This window comes from Ochotona curzoniae, unplaced genomic scaffold (assembly GCF_017591425.1).
Source record: "Ochotona curzoniae isolate NIBS_2020 unplaced genomic scaffold, NIBS_Ocur_1.0 scaffold_4763, whole genome shotgun sequence".
Classification (NCBI taxonomy): Eukaryota; Metazoa; Chordata; class Mammalia; order Lagomorpha; family Ochotonidae; genus Ochotona; species Ochotona curzoniae.
This window is the reverse complement of record NW_024467123.1, coordinates 9,979,449-10,006,549: the sequence shown is the minus strand read 5'-3', so window position 1 is coordinate 10,006,549 and position 27,101 is coordinate 9,979,449. Positions and strand designations below refer to the sequence as shown.

Sequence of the window (27,101 nt, the reverse complement as noted above, 5' to 3'; positions counted from 1 at the left end):
GCTTGAACGTTCTTGCCCACCTTTTACAATGATCTGCTGTGACGGATTATGCAGCTGAGTTTGGGCATGTCCATCTGCAATTTATAAACGGAACGGAAAAAGGAAGGGCTAGGCGGCAGCACAGGGAGGCGTGCTGGGAGCGAACGAAGTGTAGGCGAACAGGGACGGGAAGGGAGAGGCGGATTTTGGCAGTCAAAAGGGGGACGAGAGGCCCAGAAATGGAAAATGTGGCCAGGCCGTTCGGCCCTACCGCGGAATGGGGGAGAGAGGCCCATAGCATCGTTGCCCCGTCACTCAGGCAAAGCACAAGGCCTCTGTAGGCGCTGGGGAGAAAGGGAGAAAGAAGGGGGTCCTCGCCCACCAGCCCAGGCGCCTGAGGCCAGGGCAAGCTTGGTGGGGGAACCTCCCCGGAGGCCCTTTCTACCGTGGCGCGACCCTGCGAAGGCCCGGCCTCTCTCCTCCGGAGTGCCAGGCTCCCGCGCAGTCCAGGCGCGAGGTACCCCTTCAGTCATTTCGGGGGGCTAGCTCTGCAAACAACATGGCTTCCAGGCGTCAGCCGCGGCGCTTCCTCTCCGGGCTCCTGGAGTTAACGGGAGTAGCTGATGGCGGGCGGCCCCTGCCCTTCCGTCGGAGGAGCCCCGCGCCAGGCGTAGGAGGCTGACGCTAGGCCCAGGCGGCGGCGACGGGGAGGTGGCCCGAGTCCGCGGGCGGGGGCGGCGGGAGGGCCGGGCGTCAGCGCCGAGCGCGGCGGGGGCGGAGCGGCGGCGGCCGCGGTGGCGAGCGGCAGCCCAGAGCCCTCTCGCGGCCGCGGCGGCAGCAGCGCCAGCCAGCCGGCCTCGGCAGCCGCAGCCCCAGCCGCAGCAGCCCCAGCCGCAGCCGCCGGGCCGCCGCCGCTCCGCGCTCCTGCCGCCCGGCCCGACATGAGCGAAGCGGCTCGGGTGCCGTCGCCCGCCGCGCCGCCCGCAGGAGCGGCGGCCGCGCCAGAAGAGAGAAAAGGAAAAGAGCCCGATCGCGAGAAGCTGCCGCCCATCGGGTCCCCCGCCAGAGCCGGCGCGACTGCGGTAGGTGCGGGGCGGGGGCCCAGGGGGAGCCCCGACGGCGGGTGTCAGCAGAGAGGGCTGCCTGGCGAGGGGCGGCACTGAGGGTCCCCGCGGCTTCCAGGGACCCTGGGCTGCTGGGGCAGCGTATGCACCCAGGCCCCCTTCTTTGGGTTGATACAGAAGAGTTGTGCCGCATGGACAGCCCCCTTGGAACACTTGGCGAGCTGCGCCTTCCACGCTCGGGGAAGCTCGGGGGTGGCCCGTTCCACTGGGTGCTTTTATGCCATTTTCCGGGGATGGGCTGCCCCCTCGCCGCCACCCCTCGTCCCTCTAAGGGGATGACCCGCATCTGGGAGTTGGGACGGGATCAGGAGAGCGGAGTGGGATTTCCACGGAGGAGCTTGCCTTGGAGGCGCGGAGATTCCTCGCTTCATTTCGCCTCCTGCCCCCTTCGGCTTGGCTGGGCTCAGCAGCGCGTTTCCACTTAATTGTGACCTTTCGGGGGGAGTGGGAGGTAGATGCTTCGGAGCTGATTTTATTTCTCCCATGGTACAGGCAAGTGACGACGTGGGGTGAGGATTCTGAACCTTTTTGAACATTGAAACTCAAGTTCTCTAAGCTTGACAGGGCTGGATTTTCGAAATGGTGACTTGGAGAGCGCTCTCGGGCTCCACACTCCCATTTATTGCCAGATGATGTCATGAGACGGGTCTCTTGCTCCTCCCCTGCTTTTTCCGATTTTTGACACAGTACTTAAATACTTTCTCAAAGTTTGCTTTGCCGTATTTAAAGATCATGACTCGTCAGGCAGCAGTACGTGACACAATAGTAAAAGTTTAGTGAACATGATGCCCTTTCTTTATTCCTCCTTGGAACTCATTTCTTCAAACCTCCCTCTGAAATGACTAAGAGCTTCAACCAAAATAGCGCACTCTTCCTGAAAGTATTAGCATTGGAATAATGTTTTGATTCTGTGGGTTTTTCAGAAATGTCTAAGAGCTGTGATAACTGGAGATGGTTAACACAAAGCTCCTTTCAGCTGAATCAGGATAGCCAACGGAGGACAGCAGTGACACATGTTTCCAAGTGTAGCTGTGGTTGATGGCTGAATTGGAGCTGTGGTGGTTGATAACCAGTCACCCGCTGCCTGTGGACTTAGTTCCTGCTGCTCGTACCTCAGCTGTCAGAGCTGATGCTAACTAGCCATAGTGTATGGATTTGAACTCCTAGCCATGCTGTTCCCAAGAAGTTTCCTTTCTCTTAAATCTTGAGTTAAACTTTGAAAAGATACAGGGTGGAGTAGGAGAGGGTGAGGGTGAGTAGAAAAGCTTGAAGACCCTGTGAGCAATTTTTCAGGTCTTACAAGGTCGATCAGTGTCAGTACTGTTTTTTAAAATGAAACTTGTAAAAATATCTAATTTATAACTAAACTTATGGCAAAATATATATGGTTTTGCCAATGAACAGCCAAAGTCAAGAAAATATGCGTTTGGTCCTCGCAGAGACCAAGCAAACCAGGGGAACTGGAGCCGGTGAGTGTGTTTACCAGGAGGTGGGCACGGTCCTGCCTTTGAGGGGCATGCAGGGAAGGATGCTAGTGGCTGAAGGTTTGCTTATGAGCTGAGTTGCCATCAGTAGCTTTTTCTTTGAGGCATTTTCATGATTCTTCCTTTTTACCCCCAAGTTAACTGCTATGTTTGCCTGTCTAAATTGAGTGTATGACTAAGTTTAAGTAGTCCTACAATAGTGACTTAAAAAAATTATCATAACACATTTCTGAGAGTGTTGAAACAATTTCAAAAGCTCTTAGGTGGCCAGATTGTGAAGACCCTTGTTAAAGTGAAAGGATCTAGGCTGTATCCTTCTGACACTTAAAGAAGGATGAAGGGGTGGGAGAGCGGGAATGCTAGAAAGAGCATCCCAGCGTTGATCTAGAATCACCAAGTGGGAAGGGAGTTCACTGTTGGGGGGGCACAGTGGTGGGGAGCGAGACCGCCCCGGGGTCACCCTGGGAGCATGCTGAAGCTGTGATTGCTCCATCTCCACCTGGAGTACAGTTCCCACCTTTGTTGCAGAGTTCCCTGGAGACTTTTTAAAGACATCCTTAGATACCTGCAGATGCAGGTCAGTTAAATGAGGTGTGGCTTACTTTTTTTTTTTTTTTCAAGTTCTCTGAGTATAGCTAAGATTGAGAATTAACCGTCTGTGCACTGGATGAAGCCCAGGAATCTTTAGAATTGTACTGGCTCAAGTGCCAAGCAACACTTCAAGTAGACTTGTGAAAGGTATGGATTAAGTGAATGAGGTGGGAGCCACTGTAGTGGGGGCACTGAAAAAAATAGTGAGTAAAGTGTTTCTATTTGGAGATGCTTAGAGTTAAAACAGAGCCCACAGGGGACTCTCAGTGTTTGGGGGTAAGCCATGATGCTGTGGAGAGGTGAAAAAAGTCCACAACAAACAGGGGAACTGAAAGTGCATGGGTATAAAGGGCTAATGTTGGGAATATTTACTGATGTTGAGGAATTGGAGTGAGGAGATTATTACTCAGTTGCTGATGTAATTTACAGATGCCACAAAACGATGGTGAATGGAGGCAGAGAAAATAGTGCTCGAAGGGGTAGAAACAGCAGTGGCAAGTAAGGACAAGTTTGAGAGTCTACTTTAACTTTTAATCAGGTGACCAGGAAAAAAGGAAAGTTCTCCAGGGAAAAGTACCCAGGAGTGAAGAGGACCACCAAAAAGCTGGGCTTTATTTAGGTTAGTGAGGTGAAGAGAAGCAGTAGTGGAAATCAGTTTGGAATTTTATAGGGAAGCTTGCCCGAAGGGAAGGAAAGTCAAGCAAAGTATCAAGTTTCAAGCAGGCTACCGGTGAGAAGAGTTTGAGGGCTATCCTGAGGTAGCTGGAGGGAATTTGGTGGGAAGGCTCTAACCAGAGTGAGTCAATGTATTGTACAGTTACTAGGGTTGATGGAGTCCCTGGAAGAAAATGTAACCATAAATTATGGACCATGTGTTAGATTTGCTTTAGACGAGTTCAGAAAACAAAAAACAAGGTTGAGAAAAACAAAACATGGTCCCTGCCTAAGGGTGTGCTGGTTATCAAGGCAAGCAATATGGAAAAACCACAAAAGGCTGAGGCAATTTGCACTATGGGAGATCAGTGTGTGCAGAACTGTGAAGAAAGGCCCTGAACGTCCTTCCCCTAGGGTAATTATTTAAACTGGCTGGCTGATGGAGGATGATAGGATTTGCATGGAGCAAGAAAAGTGGACAATGTAATCCAACTCCACAAAATGAGCGAGACTGAAAGGGAAATACTGAGATGAGAAACAGTGTGCCCAATGGAGGCGTGCTGGGGATTTGTGGGAGGTAAGATTGCATAGGGGTTGGAGCCAGATCAGCAGGCAGGGAAGTTTGGACTTACTGTATTTGTGTAGTTAATGGAAAGCCACTGGGATTTCTTGAGTAAAGAAATAATCAAATCAGTGGTAGTGCGCAGTTAAACTGGGGAGGGGAGGAGAAAATGAAGGAAGCGGCTCTGTAGTTGATGCCTGAGATGGTGAGTCTGTCCATAGGAGGGCAGAAGCTGCATGATGTACAACCTCATCAGATGATAAGAAGGAAAAAGAAGGAACACTAGTGAAGAAAAAGAACTCATTTCTAGAGCTGATTTCTCAGAAAACCATTTACATCAAAGCACAGACAAACCAATAGCACTCCAAGTTAATGAACACGCAGGTGTGCGGGTGCCCCGCTACATGGTTGGAACAACCTTAAATATGGGAAATCTTGGGCCTTTTATCCACAGTGTTCTAAACAAGAGGTAAGATGGTAAAAGATGTATGTGACGGAAGTGAGCATGTTTTAAGTAATTGAATAAACTATTAGTACAAAAATATATCCTGTATAAATGGGTAATAGTGTATAATAGCTATTTATTGAATGTCTACTCTGCACTAAGCATTTTCCATGTACGTCTTCCATTTGGTTGCTGAATGCAATTAAAACCAATCACATAACAACCTAAAAGGAAGGAAATCTAAGCATCAAGTTATTGTACTTTGGCAAAGGATTGTAACCCTCTGTGTCTGTGTAGCCACATGTGTGAGGGCCATGGGTGGCTGTGGCCATAGGTATAACGGCTATGTGGCACGAAGAAATTCCACCTCCAGGAGTATTTCTTCAGAAAGAGTGTGTGGTCCAGTAACGGATATATTCAAAATTGTGTCTACAGAGATAGAAATATAGAAGAGAACAGCGTGTGCCAGGATACCTGATTGTTAGGGTATATGGAAGTAGGAAGCTGGCGTCAGAAGCCTGGACAAGGACCCAAGAAATTCTGCTATGAGATACTGGCATCCTGAGTGGAGTTTTAACCACTGCACCAAATGTCTGCTTCAAATTTAATAACTTTACCTAACTAGCATAAACACAGCAACTGAATGTCCTTAAGGGAGCCCTTTGATATACTAACACTCTAGGAAAGACTCCAGATCTGCTTTTCTTTCCCTCTCCGTTCCTCTGCCTCTTATTAAAAGAGGTCCCAAAGAACCTTGCTTAGCTCACACATGCGAATCTCCAAATAATAATTAAAAAAAATAAGTAGTAGGTCATAGTCTAGTACATTTACAATGCAGATTCCCAAAATAAGAGTGTTAATCAAGCCAGTGATTAACAGTGCTTTTCCTACAGAGGTCTTTCTAAATTACAAAGCTTGCATAACACTGATAAATTAAAGCAGTTGAACAATTCACAAAGCTAATAGTTCATTAGGAAAAGAAAATCTAAATAAGCTATCAATTTGACAAAGTAAGTCATTCCTGACAATATATGTTAATATGTCTATATAAGAGTATATTTAATTGCTGAGAGTAAGTTTGCTTATTTCTGTTTAGCTCTGCCAGAAAATTTTTTTCTTTTATTTTGATCATCTTTACATAGTTGATTATGGCACAAAGGGTCAAGGGTTATAGGAAAGTAGGTAAGACCATTGTTTCCACATTTTTGTGTGTGTGTGCATCTGGGGTAAGGAGGGAGATAAAGGGAAAAGCCCCACCCAGCCTCCCACCCCATCCCAAAGTCCCTGACATGGGGCATGCTCCGAGGGCACTGCTCACGTGGTTTTGATAGTTCAACAGTTCTGAATTGCTGCCAATCTTGCCATTCCAAGCATGATGAAACCTCTCCTGAATCCACTGGCTGACATGGTCCACCTTAGGGTCTCCATTTGCCCAGATCTTCACTGCTAACACGTGGCTGGGGCAATGATCCATTTGCTCTGTCCTCCATCCTCTATTGTGGTACCCGGTATCCTCTGCAGGCTCTGATGGACTGCCATATCCTCCACGTGCACTTGGATATACTATCTACTGTTCTGTCTGAGCCTCTGAGGAGGCTCAGTTTTGACATATGCACACCATGCTCAGGTCATGGAACCTGCAATTCTCTTCATGGTTGGGTTTCTGAGATCAACAGTTCAGTTGGAGGGATCCCCAAAGAAACTTCATCTGAGGTGATCCCAGACCTGATTCTTGCGCATGAATGGGTCCGGCACTATCCATTGCCCCAATCAGCTTATACCTATGCTGATGGTTGCAATGCTGGGTCAGTTCTCTTTCCAGCCCTATCTTCCACACAAACCAATGGGTATTGCAGTCCAGTCTGATTCTGCCCACCTCACACTTGGCCCATATGCAAACCAGTGGGAGCTGCAGCCTAATTGGGGCGACTACCAGGCCTGCCCCCTATTCTAGCTCCCATTCTTGCCAGTATGTACTGCAGACTTGTCCAATATGTTCCACATCCCATTTAGCTCTCCTACATTGAAGCCTAGTTCAACCCAACCATCGCTACTTCCCATCACACACACATGCTAGCAGGTGCTGTTCTGTCTAGCCACCCCTGCCCCTGTCCTCGTTTTCATGCTCTCCAGTGGGAGTAGTAATCCAAGAAGAAGGCGCCCACTATTTCCCTACTAGGCCACTCCCACTCCCAGATTATGTACTCTCCAGGTGGTTCTGGGTTTAACTTGACAGATTTCGCACCCAGTGCCAGCCTCTGCCAGCTGATGCTGTGGCAAAGTCCAACCAACCCTCACCCACTCTGATTTATGCTTGCACATGTATGAACAGTCAGCCCAGCCTGGCTTTTCCCTGATCTAGCTCACATGAGTCTCACAGGTATTGTAGGCTTGCCTGGTCTTGTCTGCCCCCATCCCAACTTATGCTTTCCAGTGGGAGTGGTGGTCAGACAGCGGAACCCTCCACATTCCCCCTACCAGCTTTGCCCCCTCCCCGTCTATATAAGAATATATTTAACTGCTGAGAGCAAGTTTGCTTATTTCTGTTTAGTTTTGCCAGAAAATCTTAAATAACAAGAACTAAAGCTAAATTTGGCACACTGTACATTTCACTTATACATATTATTAAAAGTGACTAATTTGCAAAAGATCAAGCATGTCTTGTATAGTAAACAGCCCCTCAGTTATATAGCTTTGTTAACATAACTAAATATCTACAACAACTTTATATATTTTATAGTGTGGAGATGGACTCTCCCTCAAAGGTTCATATTCATATTGGTCCCCAGTGTGGTGGTGCTAGGACAGTGGAATATCTAAAATTTATTTTCACCTATTAGAAAGACAGGGAGAGAGAAAGACATTCTGTCGGTTCCCTCCCTTAGTGCCTGCCACAGCCAAGGCTGAACTGGACTAAAGCCAGGAGCCCAGAACTCCACTCATTCCCCATGGAGATGGCAGGGGCCCAACTTCCTGAACCATCAGCTGCTGCCTTGAGTACACATTGTCTGAAACTCCAGCCAGCACTCAGATGTGAAATATGGTGCTCAAGTGGTGGCTTAAGCCACTATGCTCACTCCAGAATTCTGTTTGACTGGTAGAGAATAGAGAGACAAAAAAGGAGGCATTGCCCATTTTCTGGTTTACTCCCCAAATGCTTACGATAGATGGAAGGGAGTACAGGATAGGGAAGGGAATCAGAGCAAAAATGGAAGCCAAGAAGACAGTCAAGGTCTGCAGTGTGTGTGGAGGAACTAATTCAGTTACTTGAGCTGTCATTGCTGCCTCCCAGAATGTGAGCTGGCAGGAAGCTGGAGTCAGGGGCTGAGGCTGGCAGTGGGATCCAGACAATCTGACAGGATGTGCAGGCATCCTAATCAGTGTCTTAGTGGCTAGGACAAGTGCCCAGCCTGAGGCATCATAGGGGCTGCACCATCATGAATGGGTACAGACTTGATGTGACTGGATTAGTCCTCCCCAGAGCGGGCTGTTGACAGTGCAGCAGCCCGGCATACGTAGCCCTTCTGCACAGAGCCAGTTCCCCCTCCGCTTTTTCTGCTGTTATATGACACAGCCAGAAGGGGCCTCAACAGAATGCCACCATCATGCTGTTTAGAACCTTCCAGCCACCAAACCATGAGCAAAATAAAATCTTTTCCTTTATAAAATATCCAATCTCAGATATTTAATTGTAGCATAAAATGCATTAGTACACGTAACAAAGATGCATTTTCTTTGATAACTGCCATGGATTTTCTCAAAGCCTAAACAACAATAGAGCTTAGGGGAACAGTATGGTTAGAAGATACAGTCAGGAAGAATGACCCAGAGATGAACCTAGAACAGTAAGAAATGGCTGCATCCTCAAGTCTTCCGGCTATGCAGTGTAGACTCCACCTTGCAAGGTGATAGGGAAAAACATCTGGGACATCTAAGAAGGAAGGGACATGATCACACTTGTATTTTTTAAGAAAAATCTCTCTGGTAGCAGCCTAGGGAGGGCTCTAAAATCTAAAACAGGCCTAATATAAGAGATGCAGTCTGAACCGAGATGCCAGTCCTAGGGCACGGCGAGAATGGCGGTGTGGGTCAAGCACAGGCAAAGCAGTGATAGCAAGTTCACATGTGAGGCTCAAGTATGAGGGTGAGAGCCTAATCCCACAACCTGCTGAGTAAATGAAAGGACCAGTGTAGAAGGCTTTACTTCAAATTTCAGACTAGAAATACTTTGATATCTCTCTTTAATGAAGAGGCCACATTTGAAGAAAATTCTGCCTGAGCTGTAAAAACACATGTTGTTTTGGTAATATACTCTAAACTAATGTAGAGTATAAGCATTCCACTATTCCAAAATAATGGGACTTTTCTCATTGTTAGGGTTATTGCAATATAGCATCAGAAAACTAATGTTAGATAGAGCCATCCAGTGGCATGTATAATGTGAGCAAACAGGATGAAGAATGATCAAGAGACAAGAAATCTGGAAAGTGATGTGTTAAAAATTGAGAAGTGACACAATTTTGAGAAGAAAATATGGCCAATAATGTTAAATGATAGAAAGTTGTTAGACCTAAAATGTGTCTACCAGAGTAAGGCAAACCAAATCTTAGGGCCAATAGACAGAATACATTCTGGGGAATGGTGATGGTGAAACTGTGTGAAATAGGCTGATGAATGAACAGGAAATGGAGAAACAAAAGCGATAAGCAAGGATTGCTCCAGAGCTTCTCTGAGAAAGGCCTATAGCAAGAAAAACAGAGGATCGAGGAGAGACGTTGAATACACATTATCATGGTGGCCAAATCTATGATCCAGTGTTTCTAATTACACTGCCTTCCTTAGGATCCCAACAGTAGTATTGCTATTCTTTGTGCAGATAACACATGGTTTTGAATTAGAGCAGTCACAGATATTCAACCAAATAGCAGCCTGTCTGTGGGCAGGAAGGTCATATGTCAGCTGACCTGGCTGATGGGCACTGACACTTCTTAGTAAGTCAAGCACAGGATGTCTTTCCAGATGTTAGAGGAATATAAAAAAGACCAATCAGCTGGGAGTGAAAGAATAGCATAAGCCCAGCTGGTCTGTGGTACTGCTTCTGGTTCTAACCTATCTGTATCACTCCAATAAATTCCCATTTGCCAAAAGGAGACACAGTGCCTCCTATTTGCTGTTTCTTGTGATCAAATAAGATCAAACAACATGAAAAAACATCTTAATCTGATTAGTTTCTTGCTTGTAAAATATTTGTGTTCTTAATAGTTATATCTGAAAAGACATGAAATTAATTATGGATACTTTCATAGGTTAGCAGATTAATAAAAGCAAACTTTCAAAATAGCAGTTACCCCATACTAACTTGCACAAAACAAATCTTACATTCAACCTAAGACATTCATGAGAAAAAATCAGGTCAGTGTGCTGTGAAGTGGTAAATGGATTAGCTGAGAACTAGAAAATCAAATCCAGAAACTCTTGGGTGTTAATTCAGATGACATCAAGCTTAGACTAAATTAAAGGTTAGAGAACAGTATAATCCTTCTGAAACTTGGACCGCTCACAGATATTACATCTGGTTCCTGGGGAGTTTTGAAAATGTTATCTCTGAGTCTTGCAAGAAGAACACTGCAGATGAAACCCTGGAAGGTGGCCAGCCCACAAGCAGTGGGCTGGATGTGTGGAAGAATAGATAGTAGCAGGATACTGAAACAGCTGTGACAGAGTGAAGATAAGTACAAATAAAGAATAGAGGGGAAAAACATTTTTAGAATTCATTAAGGGGGAAATCCTCAAAATACTTCTACCTGGCATAATAAATGACATAACTTCACTGTATGGGTCAGGGGTGGAGAACACCCAGCTTGTAGGCTAAATAAGGCCAATGAAATCATCTAGACTGGCTTTGCCAAGGCAACAAAACAGGCAGGCATCAAAATTACATAATTTCAAAAAAAGATTTACTTAGTTGAAAGAGACTCTTTCATCCATTTGTTTCACTGCTAGCTTCCAACCAATGTTTGATCACCCCCTCCCTCCAAGTGGCCACAGTAGCTGGGGTGGGGCCAAGCTGAAGCCAGGAGCTGGGAACTCCATTCAGGTTCTCTTGTGCATGGCAGTGGACCCTGTAGCCAAAGTATGTGGGCCATCTTCCACTACTGCCCCAGGAGTATTAGCAGGAAGCTGGATCAGAAGTGGAGCAGCTGGGCCTAGCATGGTAGCCTAGCAGCTAAACACCTTGCACATACCAGGATCCCATATGGGCAGAGGCTCATGTCCCACCTGCTCCATTTCCCTTCCAGCTTCCTGCTTGTGGCCTGGGAAATCAGTCGAGAACAGCCCAAAGCCTTGGAACCCTGCACTCAATGGGAGACCCAGGAGAAGCTCCTGGCTTTGGATAGGCTTCGGATCAGCTCAGCTCTGTCCATTGTGGCCACTTGGGGAGTGAATCAATGGACAGAAAATCTTCCTCTCTGTCTCTCCTCCTCTCTGTATATCTGACTTTACAATAAAAATAAAGAAGTCTTAAAAAAAAAAAAAAGGTGGATCAGCTGGCACTCAAACTGGCCCGCATATGGGATGTGGGTATTACAAAGCGCAGCTTAACCTGCACCACAAAGTTGGCCCCAGAAAGCTAATTTTTAAGTATGTGATATACTTCTCAATAAAGTTTGAAAGTTAGCAGGGAGCAGGAAGGGAAGTATAGCAGCCAGGACTTGAGCCACTGGTCTGATACGGATACTCCTTGTAAGCTTTCACATATATTGTGCCACAATGCCAGCCCCTCAACCTTATTTGAAATTTTATTTGAATACAAGAGTTCCTACTTTCAAACTTTACTGAGAAGCAGACTATATCACAGTTCAATTAGTTTTATTTCCTTCTTAGTTTGAAAAGCAGAGAGACAAAGACCCATCCACTGGTTCATTCCCCAAGTGTCCACAGAAGCTGGGGCAGAGCTGAGCCAGGCAGAAGTGGGGAGCCAGGAACTCAGTCCAGGCCTCCCCCATGGTGGCAGAGACCCATGTTGCTTGCATTCTCACCCACTGCCTCCTAGAATGCTCTCAGCAGGTAGCTGGCGTCAGGGATGAAGCTGGAACTCCAGCTCAGGGCTGGGGTATGGGTTGTGGGGGTCCCAACCAGCATCCTAACTTTTAGGTCCAATGTCTGCCTCCCAGATTAAATGCAAACTCTTTCATCACAATGTTTTTCTACATGACATCACTAACAAAGACAGTCTTGGTTTTCTGTGACTGTTTTTACATCTAGTATCAAATTCAGCTCCATTCAAAATTCTGGCCAAATTGACTTTGATCAGTCTCTGTCCCCCAAAGCTAGCTTAGGACATATTTATTTTGGGGGGAGGAAAGAAGGGAAATCCCGGAACCTATAAAACTGTATCACGAAATAATAAAATAAATAATTTTTTAAAAGACTAATTTATTTTTATTGAAAAGGCAGATATATAGAGAGAATAAGAGACAGAAAGATCTTCCATCCATTGATTCACTCTTCAAGTGGTCACAACGGCTAGAGCTGAGCTGATCCGAAATCAGGACCCAGAAATTTCCTCTGTGTCTCCTACACTGGTGCAGGATCCCAAGGTTTTGAGCCATCTTCCACTGCCCTCCCAGGCCACAAGCATGGAGGTGGATGGGAAGTGGAATCGCTGGGATACAATTCAGCCCCCATATGGGATCCTGGTTGATGCAAGGTGAGGATTTAGCGACTAGGCTACCGCACCAGTCCCTCTTGTTCATATTTTAATGCAGTTTTTGTTAAGACAAGAAGTAGTGGCTCTGTTTTATTATGAAACACTTGAAAGTCTCATAATATTTACTTATTTTTGGAGTCTTTGAATTAAAATATCTTAAGCGGAAATCTATAACTGCAAAAGTCATTCTTTAGCCTTGGTGAATCCAAGAACTATCTATGTATGATGCACATAAAAGCTGCTTTTCCAGGGCTGGCGTAGAGTGCTGGCATCCCATTTGGGCCCTAGTTCGTGTCCTGGCCGCTCCATCTCTGACCCAGCTTTGCTTATGGCCTAGGAAGGCAGCAGAGGATGGCTCAAGTCCTTGGGCCCCTGCATCCACATGCAGACCGGGAAGAAGTGCCTGGCTTCAGCTCGGCTCAGCCCTTGCCGTTATCACCGTCTGGGAAGTGAACCAGCAGATGGAGGAACTCTGACTCTTCTCTCTGTAAAATCTGCCTTTCAAGTAAAAATAAGTACATGTTTAAAAAACAATACTACTTTTTCAAAAAGGGAGTAGTTTTCTGAGATATCGAGTAAAGATTATGATCAAAAAAAAAACCTGGAGAAAATATGTACATTTATGTTTTAAGTGAAAATTAGAAAAAAATTCAAGGTACCTTGCTTTCTCAGCATTTGAAATAACTGACTTAAGCTGCCAGTCACAGCCATAGCAGATATGAGGCTTCAACTGTAGGTACTCAGCATCTACAGAAACACTATTTTAGGTCTTGCTACTGGTGAAGATATCTTATTTCTCTTTTATTCATGTTTTGTTTTCTCCACAGTTCCCTGTTAGGAAAACTGGGTTATGGAACCAGAGCTGCCAGTTTGCCATATATTCTTTCATTAAGATGTGAAAAGTCAGCTACTTTCTAGGTGTGGACTTTCCTCCCAAGACATCAGCAGCCCAGCAGAATTGCTTTACTGAAGTGACACAAACCATATCTTTCCAGTGAGACTTAGGAAATAAAGATGAAGGTACTGAAAAAATGTGCTCACCCACAAAGTCACCATGTAATGGTTTTACATGTAAATGAAGACTAGCCCTACAGACATTAATCCTGAAAGCTCAGAAATTTCAGTGTTTCTCATCAAGAGGACAAGGTGGAGATTTTATTCACTTATTCTATTTCACTCATTTATTTAGTTACAACATAAGGAAAGATGTAACTGCATCAGCACATTATGCTTATATAGTAAAACACAAATCTTAAAATGCAGTCACAATTACTAAGCCAGTTAGAATATTGTGGTTCTGTAATAAAAACAGCTGCATCAAAACCACATTAATTTGATATGTCTTTCTTTAACAACTAGTGCCAAACTTCAAACTGATTTGTCAATTCAGCTGAACTGGCAAAATTTCAGTAATATCTATTTTTCTTTTCTTTTTAAAAATCTCCTTATTTATTTTGAAAGAGTTACAGAGATGGAGCAAGATGTACTATCTGTTGGTTCACTCTCCCATACGGACTCAACTGTCTAGACTAAGGGGCTTTACCCTGGGCTCCCAGCATGGCAGGGAGCAGCTGGGCCTTCCTCCGTCGCTTTCCCACACCACGGCAGGAAGCTAGATGGAAAGTGGAGGCCGTGTGGGATGCCACTGTCGCAGGTGGTGGTGATACCTACCATGACAAACGCTGGTCCCAGTAATGTTTGTTTTTAGAGAGCTTTTTCATTTGATTATAATCAAACAGAAAAAAATAATTTCATATATGTTATATAATACATTTTACATATATTTTATATATTTATAATATAGTTTATATATTATGCTTTATAATATATAATTTATATAATTTTGTATATTATAATATACATTTATATATATTAGTCAAATAATAATTTGACTAATTATTACTTATTACAATGCAAGTGAATCAACAGATGGAAGATTCTTTATCTCTGTGTGTCTGCCTTTCAAATAAGTAAACAAATAACTTTTTTTTAAAGTTCTAAAATCTTATTCAGCTAGAATTCTTAAAAACAGAGGATAATGTTAGTCACAAAAAGTTGTGAAAATAGGCTAAGGCATTCAGTATTGCGTAGTTAAGCCCTTAATTAGTAATGGCTACCATACCAAGAGACTGTATGCTATGATGATTTTACAGTGCAGACTTCATGGTCATTTGCAATGGAATTTACATTTTGGCTTATTATTTACTAGGTCTGTGAACTTGAACATAGTACCTCAATTTATCTGTAAAATGAAGTATAAATACAGGCCTCTTTGCTTCCAGTCCACCTCCATGGTAATGTACCCAGGAAAGCAGCAGATGCTGGGGCCCCTGATAACCCATGTGTGAGATCTGGCTAGAATTCTAGCTCTGGGCCTGTGCTCGGCCCATCGCCAGTTGTTGTGGAATTTGCCAGCACATGGAAGATTTCTGTCTGCCTCTGTTTCTGCCTCTTTCTTTATTACTCTTTCAAAGCTAAGGTTTTTAAAAATTAACTTGTAGTATTATGTTCATAACAAGAAACTTATTTGTATCCTACAGAGATAAGGAGGCTACTTTTTCAGTTAGGTGATATGTTTAACTTTAATAGATTGACTCTTTTTTTCTTATTATTATTTTCCATGATACAGGGTTCTAGGTGTAGGGACTCCCCCTCTCCCCTCGCTTCTTCCCTCCCCAGGCTAATCCTAACACATAAATTCAAGGAGTCTTACAAAATCACATGGAAAATGCATATTGTGGAAAAACTATGCATAGATTTCAAAATTTTCTGCATCAAAACAACTTTATTATTCTAATTACATCATCTGATGTTGGTGAGGAGTGGCTGTGCCCCACAGAGTCACTTACCGATCCACACTGAAGGTGCTCTGTGACCTCAGCTCTTACCCCTGTGATTATCATAGAGGAGGAAGAGCACTGAGTTAGGCCCACCAGCCTTAGGTGCGTTGCCTCTTTCTGGTCCTGAATTGACGGACATCATTTCCACTACGGCCTATTAGAATTCATCTTGATGGCCACCTAACTATGAGAGCTTGAGAAGGGCAGGGTGAGCACACTGACAGTTGGTGAGCATGAATACCCACACTACATGACATATGAGCTGCTGATGAACTGAGAGACGAGAGGAAAAAGAAACTTATTCTGCTGTGAAAGTAAAGTTTGCCTTTGGAGTAAAAACACAATGTGAAGGAAGTTAACAACTGTATTCTCTTAAACAGCTGGAAGCTGGAACATAGTGAGTAAAAACCTGAGCAAGAGTAAGCCCTGAGGCAGGTGTATAGCTAACTTTTGTAGTAACATGATTTTAGTTATAATTACAAAATATGTGTTATATTTTATGAATTCTCTAATGGAAAATGTGTACCTGAAGGTTGCTTCATGAGTCATGTCTAAGGATCCCTAGGTACTTCATACTTCTTAAAAAAAAATATTTTGGGCCCGGCGCGGTGGCGCAAGTGGTTAAAGGTCCTCGCCTTGCACGCCCGGGATCCCATATGGGCACCGGTTCTAATCCCGGCAGCCCCGCTTCCCTTCCAGCTCCCTGCCTGTGGCCTGGGAAAGCAGTAAAGGATGGCCCAAAGCTTTGGGAACCTGCACCCGCGTGGGAGACCCGGAAGAGGCTCCTGGCTTCGGATCGGCATAGTATCGGCCCGTTGCGCTCACTTGGGGAGTGAACCATCGGACGGAAGATCTTCCTCTCTGTCTCTCCTCTCTGTATATCCGCCTTTCCAATGAAAAAATAATAAAAATAAATCTTTAAAAAAATATATTTTTATTGGAAGGCAGATCCGAAGAGAGGAGAGACAGAAAGATCTTCCATCCGCTGGTTCATTCCCCAAGTGGTTGCAAAGGCCAGAGCTGAGCTGATCCAAAGCCAGGAGCCAGGAGTTTCTTCTGGGTCTCCCACATGGGTGCAGGGTCCCAAGACTTTGGACTGTCCTTGACTGCTTTCCCAGGCCACAAGGAAGGAGCTGGATGGGAAGTGGAGCAACCAGGACACCAACCATCACCCATATGGGATCCTGGCACATGCAAGGGGAGAATTTCAGCCTCTAGGCTATTACGCCAGGCCCGATACTTCATATATATATATTTTAAGTCCTGTTATATGTAAAGTATAATCACAGTGCATCGAAAATCCTTTTGAATTTTTTTTTACATGAACTTTTAACTTATCTATTTATTTCTTTGTGTATTTAAGAGCTAAAAAGAGATGGCTGAAAGACAAAGACAAAACTGACTGCTGTCGTTGGATGGCGGGAACCCAGCTCCTGGAGCCACCCCTGTGCCTCCCAGGGTCCCTATAAGCAGGCTAAAAGCAGGAGCCACAGCTGGGTACTAGACTCAGGGGCTATGATCAGGGACCTGAGCCTCAGCTGACATCTTAACTGCTCACCGAAACCCACCCATGAATCCTCAAAGTTGTATAAAATGACAGGAAAGCCTTCTATGAATCAGTGAATTACTGTATACCTGTTAAATATTTTTCCAGAAGTCACAAAAATTGTATAATGTAAATAAACAGTTAAAATAACATGTAACATAAGGGGACTATATGCTGCCTACAAGGAATAGTGATAATTACTTTATATATACTACAGCTGTTAAATGTTACATTCACTCTATAAGGCAGATGGTATTATTCCCATTTCCAAACTTTCTCAATTTGTAAGCAGTTCAACAATATAGCTCTTTTAAACTTTAGACACTTTGGCCTTAGAAAAGTGAAGTCAGCTGTGTGTGTCAGTTTTATCTATCATCTGTCATAAAATGTAAATGTTAAAAATGTTTGGGCCCGGCGACATGGCCTAGCGGCTTAACTCCTTGCCTTGAACACGCCAGGATCCCATATGGGCACCAGTTCTAATCCTGGCGGCTCCACTTCCCATCCAGCTCCCTTCTTGTGGCCTGGGAAAGCAGTAAAGGACGGCCCAGAGCTTTGGGACTGTGCACCCATGTGGGAGACCCGGAAGAAGTTCCTGGATCCTGGCTTCGAATTGGCACAGCATCGGCCGTTGCGCTCACTTGGGGAGTGAATCATCGGACAAATCTTCCTCTCTGTCTCTCCTCTCTGTATATCTGACTTTCCAATAAAAAAAAAATGTTTGTAATTTCTGCAATAAAACATAGCTTATAGGGATTATGCTATAACATTATTTTTTTTATTTTTATTTTTAGGGTTTGGACAGAGGAGCCAAGGGCCAAATTTCCACGTTCAGCAGTTTCGTTTCAACTGTTAGTCAGAAGAGAGAAGCCACTGAGAGCAGAAGTTCACCTGCACATCTTGTTTTCCCTAACATCAAGAACGGTAACACTTGATTTATTTTTATGCAAAAATGTATTAACAGTGTTAAACTATTTAAAGTAGATTTTTAATTATTCACTATTGTTCTGGTAGGTTTAGTTAGTATACTGGAAAATAACTAAAAAATGAAAAATAAGTAAGAAGCAAAATCATAATTTTCAAATGATTGTTTTCTACAGTAAGAAAATGAATTAATAAAACTCATGCATACTAAAGTTTGCATAGAGCCAGCTGTAATATAAATTTTATATGTATGTAAAATATATTTTTATGTTTTTAGTATAATACAAATACACATTCAGTACATTTCCTATATTTGAGCAGTAATGAGTTAAAAGTTGAAGAAATACATGAAATTAGATATTTATTTTCTTAGAAAATAAAAAAATATATAAAACCTACATAGAGAAAATTATAAAATGGCTATAAAAAGACTAAAACCTATGTTTTTTCCCTGCATTCAGTAAGTTTTCAACAGTTTGTGAAACTTAACAAATCATTCTCTTTGATCTATAAGAATAAATGTCTCAGAGGATATAAGAAAAAATAAAGGAGCCCACTCCCCAAAATGAAGAAATTGAGAAAACCAAGTGGATAGAGATAGTTCAGTATAAAGTATTTTAAACAGCATTAAATTATTTGAAAAACTGAATCAGGCCACAAATAATATAAAATATATAAAATTAGTAGAAGAGGGCCTGGTGCCATGGTTCAGTGGCTAAAATCCTCGCCTTGCACTTGCCGGGATCCCATACAGGTACTAGTTCATGTCCCAGCTGCTCCACTTCCCTTCCATCTCCCTGGGCCTGGGAAAGCAGGGAGGATGGCCCAAAGCCTTGGGATGCTGCACCCATGTAGGAGACTCAGAAAGCTCCTGGCTCCTGGCTTCAGATTGGCTCAGCTCCGGCCTCTGCGGCCACTTGGAGAGTGAACCAGCAGACATTCAATCTTTCTCTCTGTGGACCTGCCTTTCTAATAAAAATAAATAAATCTTTACAAAATAAAAATAAAAGATAAAATTAGTAAAAGACAATGCAAGAAGCTTTCAAAATACATTTATTCACCAACTTAGTAATTCTATTTCTAGGAATTTAGTCTAATGATGAAGCATTTGTACAAAGACACATGGAAAGAATGTACACTATAACTAGTATTTTAAGCAGTCTGAATTTTTAAATAAATTGTTTTAATTCATATTATGCATATTATGCTTCTGTTACGAATGTGATATATGTATAAGGTGACTAGAGGAAATGCCTATAATAAATTGTAGAATAAAATACAGGATACACAATTATAGGTAAATCAAAGTTCCTTTTCAGTGGAGGGAAACCTTTTATACTCTGTTTGACACCCCCAAGCTACAGCCTTACCAGTTAGTAGCTATCACCTCACTTGTGATCTCTATCTTTGACAATATTTTTTTCCTTTTCTTATTTACAAAAGTAAACATACATTATTCCATCACGCACATCTTCCTCCAGGAGAGCACCAGTGCTTACTGCTCAGTGTCACAGTTCCCCCCATATAACAAACTATGGTTTCATTATAGTAGAGAGAAGTAAAAAAAATACATCTGAATTTAAGGGAGTATTAATAAATTATACCTGCTTTAGACATTTTAACTAGATAAGAACTAGTAAGTTTACTCATATAAAAGGTGAAATTTAGAGAGGACTTTTAAAAATATTATCTTGATCGTAACAGCATTCCCATAAAACAGAATAGATATTAGAATTCCTATTGCATTAGTATTCTGTTGCTGCATAACAAACTACCACAAAACATGGTAAAACAAACAATTCATTTATTATCTTATCACCCTAAGTCACAATTCTGGTGGATGTGGCTGGATTGTCTATTCAGGGTCTGACAAGGCTGAGATCAAGTTATTCCTTGGGCTGCGCTCAGAGAGTCCTCTAGCTACCTTCAAGTGTTGGTTGGATTCATTCTGTGAGATTCTAAGACTGAAGTCTGCCAGGAGCTGCTCCTAGCTCCGAGGGGCCATGCACAATCCCTTTCCTTGGGCCTTCTCATAGATACTCTACAGACGCTTGCTGACACAAGGCCAGGAGCAGCAGCATTGTGTCTTGATTCTACTCTGTCTCTTCCACTAGTAGAAGAAAAGTCTCTTCAAAGGCTTAAGCATCTGGGGGCTGGTGTTTTGTGTAGCAAATCAAGCCACTTCCTATGATGCCAGCATCCCATATGAGTACCTAGTCGAGTTGTAGCTGCTCCACTCCTGATCCAGCTCCCTCCTAATGCACCTGGAAAAGCAACGGAAGACGGCCCAAGTACTTGGGCCCCTACACCCATTTGGGAGACTTGGATAAAGCTCCTGGCTCCTGGCTTCAGCTTGGCCCAACACTTCTTACCTTATTCCCTCTCTAGGGGTGTGCATGTGTAATTATGACTTTTAATTAAAATTAAAAATTAGTATTGGTGAACAGACCTTTTAGCAGATTTTCTTTACCTTATTAAACTTCTGGTGCTGTTTCTTGCAGTTCTGGCTTGGTCCTGCCTAAATTCCGGTGGGATATGAGTTCTACATCAGAGGTCCTGCAGGAAGAAAAAAAAGTTATTTATTGATAGATTCTAATTCCTTGATCTTTTAAAATTGTTTCCTCCGGGATGCGTCATGGCTGGCAGTCCTTGCTTCCTCTTCTCTGGTAGCAGGACCTATGCTGGGTATTCTCTAACAGCTTGCCTGTTCTAGTGGTATTAGAGAAGCTGCAACAGCCCCGCGTGGGTTTTCCTAACGGCTGAGGGATGCCTCTCCTCCCTGCAGAGCCCATGACTAGGTATGCCTGTCAAGTTGGCTGATCTTCTAAGGAGCTGAGGAGTGTGGGCGTCTTACCTACTATAACAGCTGGTGAGGATGATGCATCTTCAGAGAAATAGATGTAGACAAGGAATGGGGGGAGGGGTAGTTCTACATTCTCTCTTACACTTTTGAATTTTTCTTTCTGAAGTTACTACAACCCTTTTCAGACTTAGTTAAAATATTTTTAAACATCACAGAATACCTTTTTTTTAAAAAAAAATGAGACAGATTATAAAATTTTTAGATGCCTTTGCATTCTTGGTAATTCAGAAAAGGATAGATGTGAACTCTGACATTTATCTCGGGTGGTGTTCTGTTCCCAGCTCAGCCCATTTCTTGGATTTACTCTAGCAGAGCTCTGATGGAAGCATGATCAACTCTTTTCTTTTCCATTTTATGACACATTTCCATAGGCTCTGGAATTCCACCAACCCCTCCCCAAACCCTCCCCCCATGTTGATTTCCTCCATATTATTACAGCAGTACAGCTCATAGTCATAATATTTATATTTACATTTACATTTAGCAGCTTATAGTATTCAAGCGTGATTTTTACTGAGTTTCATGATTTTTAGGATAGTCCAAACAGGCTTATAACTCTAACAAGCCATATGTTAATGATTGAGGAGCAGAACAGTTTTAGGAGGTGTGTGCAGAGAAATCTTCAATACCTTAGTGAGGAGTGACTGATCTTTGTGTCCTACCTAGTAAGGTATATGTGAGTCCAAACTGACTTTTCTTGTCTGTTCTAAGCTTTCCTTATTGGTCTCTGTCTGTCTATCTGATCTAATTTTGGAGGCTCCAGAGCAACCCTGATGGTCATTGCAAGAGAGGGTGGGGAGCCAAAGTTGGAGCTAAATAAGGAACAGAGAAAGCTCCTCTCCTGAGTCCCAAAGGAAGTTGATTGTTCTTCTGTTTCTGAGGACTGCTCGGGGCTCCTGGCTGTTGTTCTGATGTCATTAGACCCTGTGAGGAGGGTTCTGGGCTTCTTCCAACCCATATGAGAGATCCAATAGGGAATGGTTGACCTCAGAGTTCTCGGCCTACGAGGGCATTCCAATTCCCTGTGGTCTCCTTGGCAGTTGGGATATAGTCCTTGGTGAGGATCCGGGAGTCTCCAGGGTTGGGATACAAGCCTCCTCCTGTCCATCTGCTCCACTCTGGGGTCCACCCCTGCTCTGTGCATATGACCTCCTGTTAAGAGGTTGTCAGGATCTCTCTTGGATCCCATTGTATGTTTTTACAGTTTTTGCTAATGACTAATGCAGATTCGAGTCTGCTGTCTATAAGTTACCTGTTACAATCTTGATAGATTATACTTAATATCTTCCTCACACATTCTAAGAAGGTGGAAGATTTCCCTGCTCTCCCGACCCACTGCAGAATAACACAGGGTATTAAAAGCATATCAGGCTTTTCAGTTCTTTGGTGTAGATCATAAGCAGTCTGTCTCTCATTGATTATTGGTTCATTGGTTACATCACAATATCGTATTGCATGTGATACAGGTTGTTTGAGGGTGTAATAATATTACAATTTACAGGTACTATTTTTAGGATTTACATTGTTTTGTCTTAAATTAAGGCAAACATGTGGTAGCATGATGAACTTTTTACACAGTCTATAGAATTAAATCCGAGAATTTTTGCCACTCTGAAATAACCAAGGGAAAAATGATAGTTTTTAAAATAGTGATTTGATCTGTGTGAAAGCCTGTGATGTGTTACAGGTAAAGTACCCTGGGTTTTACAGCTTCTCTAAGAGTGTCCTGGGGGACACAGAGGGAGACAAGTGGTGGCTAGAGCAAAGGACTCGCTGGGAGACATAAAACAAATTCGCATGATTTTGCTTCGCTTATCTATTTTTCTATATCTTTATTAATCTTTGCTCCTTCAGCTTTTATTTTGCAGCAGGAAAGGGTTATCTCTTCTTAGTGTATATGGAAGCTAACTTTTGGAGGGCCCTGCACTGTGACCTAGAGGTTTAAGCCACCAGCTTCCAGGCCAGCATCCCTATGAGCTCCAGTTCATGTCCCACTTGCTCCACTTCAGATCCAGCTTTCTGCTGATGTGAATGGAAAAGCAGAAGATGTCACAGGTACTTGGGCCCCTGCACCCATGCGAGAGACTCACATGAAACTCTTGATCTCTGGCTTTGGCCGGCTCAGCCCTGGTCACAGTGGCCCTTTGGCCATCTTTTTAAAATTAACTTTCTAAAAAAAATGTATAATTATTTGAAAGGCATAGCTATAAAGGGAGAAGGAAAAAGAGAGAGATCTTCCATCCACTAATATACTTCCCAAATGGCTGCAACAGCTAAGTCTGTCTGTGCCAGGCAAAATCTAGGGCCCTGGGACCCCATGCTGAGCTTCCCCGCAGGTGGCAGAGGCCTAAGCACTTGGGCCATCTTCTCCCTTCCCAGACGCATTATCAGGGAGCTGAATTGGAAGCAGCACTACAATATAAGATGCTGGTGTCACAAGAGGAGGTTTTTCTTACTGTGCCACAGAATGCCCTCAAAAGTTAACTTTGTGAATGCATGACACATTTATATGTGTCATAAATAAAGACTATAAATATGCTTCAGACATCTCTCACATTCTTCCTTGCTATAAGCAAATAGAAACGTAAGTTCTGTTTATATTTTTGTCCAGTACTGTGTTAACTTTTTCAGTTCATGTATTCAAGGTATCTTTATGAATCAATACATTTTTTTAAATCTTTTTTTTATAACTATATTCTCTTGCATATGGGTATACCACAATTTATTTACTCAGACCCCTTTTAAAAGATAGGAGTTATGTTCATTGTTTTAGTACTGTAAACAATACCACGGTGAATGTTCACGTGATGTGTTGTCCATGTGCTGGCACATCTGTGGGATACTTCTAGAAGTGAGGCTCCTGGGTTAAGGACTAAGCATATTCACAACCTGTTTGAATGTATCTATTTGTCTCTGGGGCCTAGCATTCATGCTACTTGTTTTCTGTACTTAGTAAACAACTGACCAGGTAGGAAACGTAGGAGAAGCACTTTCTGGATTTTTGGCCTGTGTGCTCTCTTGGAGTATCAAGCTAAGGACTAGGATGCAGTCAGTTTTGTTATAGCCCAATATAACTTATTTCCATTAAAGATGACCTTCTATTGATCTAACTTTTGAATATGTTTACAAAGTAAATTCTTGAAAGAGTGGTTCACCCATGATGTTTTACAAACACACATACCCTGGTACTTAGTTTAAAAAAAAAAAAAGCCTCCTGGGGAAAAAAAAATCAATGTGTCACTTTATTTGGCACTGATAGCTAAAGTCCTGTGAATCACAGTTTATTTTTTTTCCTTCTTTCTTCCTTTCTCTCTCCCACCTTCAGTTTTATTTTTTGCCAAATGTTCACAAAAGTCATCCTATAGCCAATGATATAAACACCATCTGTTATGACTAATTTACTCTGGTCTTTCCCTGTTGCAGCTGCCTGCCACTATCAAAGTAGTGAAAGAGAGTGCAGAAGTACTGAGCTAACGGAGGGAAACTTCACACTGGAACTTGTTTATTGGCTGGTATTCACACATTGGCAGTTATAATACTAAATAAAAACTGAGTCTGAGTCAGTTCCTACCTACCATTTAGTGTGATTGTTAGCCTTCATTTGTTCATTTATACAATGAGGAAGTTGGTTTAGATGAATTTTAGAATATCTCCCAAACATTTTTTAAATTTAGAAAGTTAATGTTTTTATAAACTGATTTTGCTTGATCCTTGTTCAATTTTTTTTTTCTTTTGGTGGGAAGGAGTTGGGCATTTTATGGCTTATTACCTTCTGCTTCCTTGTATTTAATGCAGGGTTTCTATTTTCTTGTTTTTGTGCATGGTGGAGGTTTTGACATTGTTTGCTAGTGAAAAGAACTACATTTGGGCTGCATTTGAATACTGGGTCTACAATTAGAAACTGTGCAAACTGATATTGGGGCACAGTGGGTTAAACCACCATCTGTGATACCAACATCCAATGTGATCCCTGGATGCTCCACTTCACATCCAGCTCCCTACCAGTTTACCTGGGAAAGCAGCAGAAGACGACCCAAATGCTTGGGCACTTGCCACTTACATAGGAAACTGAGATCAAGTTCCAGGCTCCTGGCTTGAGCCTGGCCCAGCCCGAGTTGATGCAACCACTTGGCAAGTAAACCAGCAGGAAGATACCTTCTGTCTCCCTGCCCCTCGTAACTCTGACTTTGAATAAATAAATCTGCTTTCAAAAATAAAGTGTTTGATCCTTAAAAACTTAGCTTCGTTGTGCTTATTTTCCCATCTGTAAAATAGGATGATAAAAATTGTAGGGACACCTTAAAAAAGAATTTCAAATGTATTCAGTTCTATGTCTTACAAAGTTCAGTAAATGTAATAATATGTATATGATCTGGTCAATTGTAGGAGGAGTGATTTTGAAGGGGCAAAGTTTTCCATTACTCTTACCTTACAAGTAACTGATAGCACCACATTTCTTTATATTATTGTCACATTCAGAAGAATCTAAATATTTTTATGTTATTAATGGAGTATGTTATTAATATAGTATGTTATTAATGGAATTAATTTTTGAAACTCATGAACTCATTGTTTAAGATTACTACAAGCTCATTAAAAGCATAAATAAGCCCAACCCAATAGGTTTATGCCATCCTTCTGTCCAGAACTAACTGTGGTTCCCTTTTCATAGTTACCAGAGCAGGAGCAGATGCTGGGATAACTACTGGGACATTCGGTAGGGCTATAGTTTGGACCATGCAGATGGCTGGCAGATAAAAGACCTTTCCATCCGTCAATGGGAAATGTAGGTTAAATCTGTGAGGTGAGCTGAGTGGCCACAGTGATTCCAGTTGCACAGCAAGAAGAGTTAGAGCAGGGGCTTCCTCAGCCTCCTGGCATGTGAGCCAAGAACAGGCGTCTGAGTGAGATCCACCTGTTCATTCTACCTTCAGTCTATTTATTTTTAAAGATTTATGTATTTCAAAAGTTAGACAAAGATGTACAGAGAGAGATCTACCATCCCCTTGTGCACTAGTGCTGGATGCATGAAATGGTCATTGCTGGGCCAGACGCTTCATCCTAGTTTCCCACATGGGTACCAGGGGCCATTAACAGCAAGCTAGGTTGGAAATGGAGCAGCTGGGACACATACGAGTGCCCATGTAGGATCACAGTGTTTCAGGCAGAGGATTACCCACTGTGGAACAACAATGGCCCCTCTACCTTGCATTTGAAAAGAAGAATATAATTGCAGTCAGGAACTTGGTGATGATGGACACAAACTTTACTTTTAGACCACTCTGTCCCAGTATGTGCAGGCTGCAGTTCTCATACCACTTGATTCCTGGTCCTTTGGATCTGTTTATTTCTGCCTGTGTTACTGTCTTTCTGGAAGCTTGGAGAACTGTCTCCTTGTATTGTGTGTTTTGAGATTGCACAGCAGTGTGCCTTAATATAGGTCTAATTTTTATCACTTATCCTTTGTACTTAGTAAGCTCCTTTCATCCAGCAATTCATGTTCTTAAATTCCAGGAAATTGTTTTGCATGATTCTGCTTTTTCTGTCCTTTCTTGATGCACTGTTATCCAAAACCCAGACCTTCGGGACATCTGCTTTTTTAATTTTTTTTTTCACTCTTGTCCTCTATTTCTTTTGCTCTATACTTCAAAACTCTGTTTCTACTACCATGCCTCTAATTATCAAGAACTCTAGGAATGATTTTTGTTAGCACCTTGATGCTTTATGGTTGTTGTTTTTTTCTTTCTGAGGAAACCAGTGGTGGATTTTTAAATGTGATTCCCTCTCCCTACATTGTTTCTTACTCCCCATGCACTGCTTTTATCTGTGTTGGTCTCTGTCTTTTGGATTGGAGACTTTCACTGTAAATCTGGTAATACTTGGTTTTCAGCTCCTGGCTAACAGTAGGAAACTAAACAGAAGATTAAAAGATGAGGCATAGTTAAGAATTGTTGACCACAAGCTTCATTCAAAGTGATGTATATGTGTTACTAATTAGGACACCCTAATGTTAGTATCTTTGGTTATTTCTTGTTGGGCTCCTCAGATTTTCCAGGAGGCGTCTCCCACAGAGGCGAGGCAGGGGAAATGATTTGCTGGGGCAAGGGGTTGGGGGAATGGGAATCTCTCTTGATTATTGATTGATCATTTACTACTCAACAGAGTCATTTCCTGCCCCTTTGTGTGAGCTGAGGGACAGTCGATGGCAGGATGGGGATCCCAGGATCTAACTTTGTTTTCACCATGGGTTTTCTTGTTTTAGCCTTTCCTCTTCTATCCCTCACTCCACAATGCAGCTTCTGAGCCCATTAAGGTCTCTGCAGTGTCAACCATGTTTCTGAACTGCTTGGGGCTTGGAGTTCAGCTAGCTTTCGGCCT

The 27,101-nt window shown here is 42.9% G+C and overlaps 1 protein-coding gene across 2 annotated transcripts in view; it reads left to right on the top strand.

Annotated features, from left to right (window-relative positions):
- Positions 1-920: 920 nt before the first annotated feature.
- The window catches only part of HECTD2 (HECT domain E3 ubiquitin protein ligase 2), a 75,736-nt gene continuing 49,555 nt past the window's right edge, over positions 921-27,101 (top strand). For both annotated transcript variants that reach the window (XM_040970425.1, XM_040970424.1), the window contains exons 1-2: positions 921-1,061; positions 17,731-17,860. In XM_040970425.1, coding sequence (XP_040826359.1) covers positions 921-1,061; positions 17,731-17,860 — 271 coding nt within the window. The remainder of the gene's footprint in view (positions 1,062-17,730; positions 17,861-27,101) is intronic.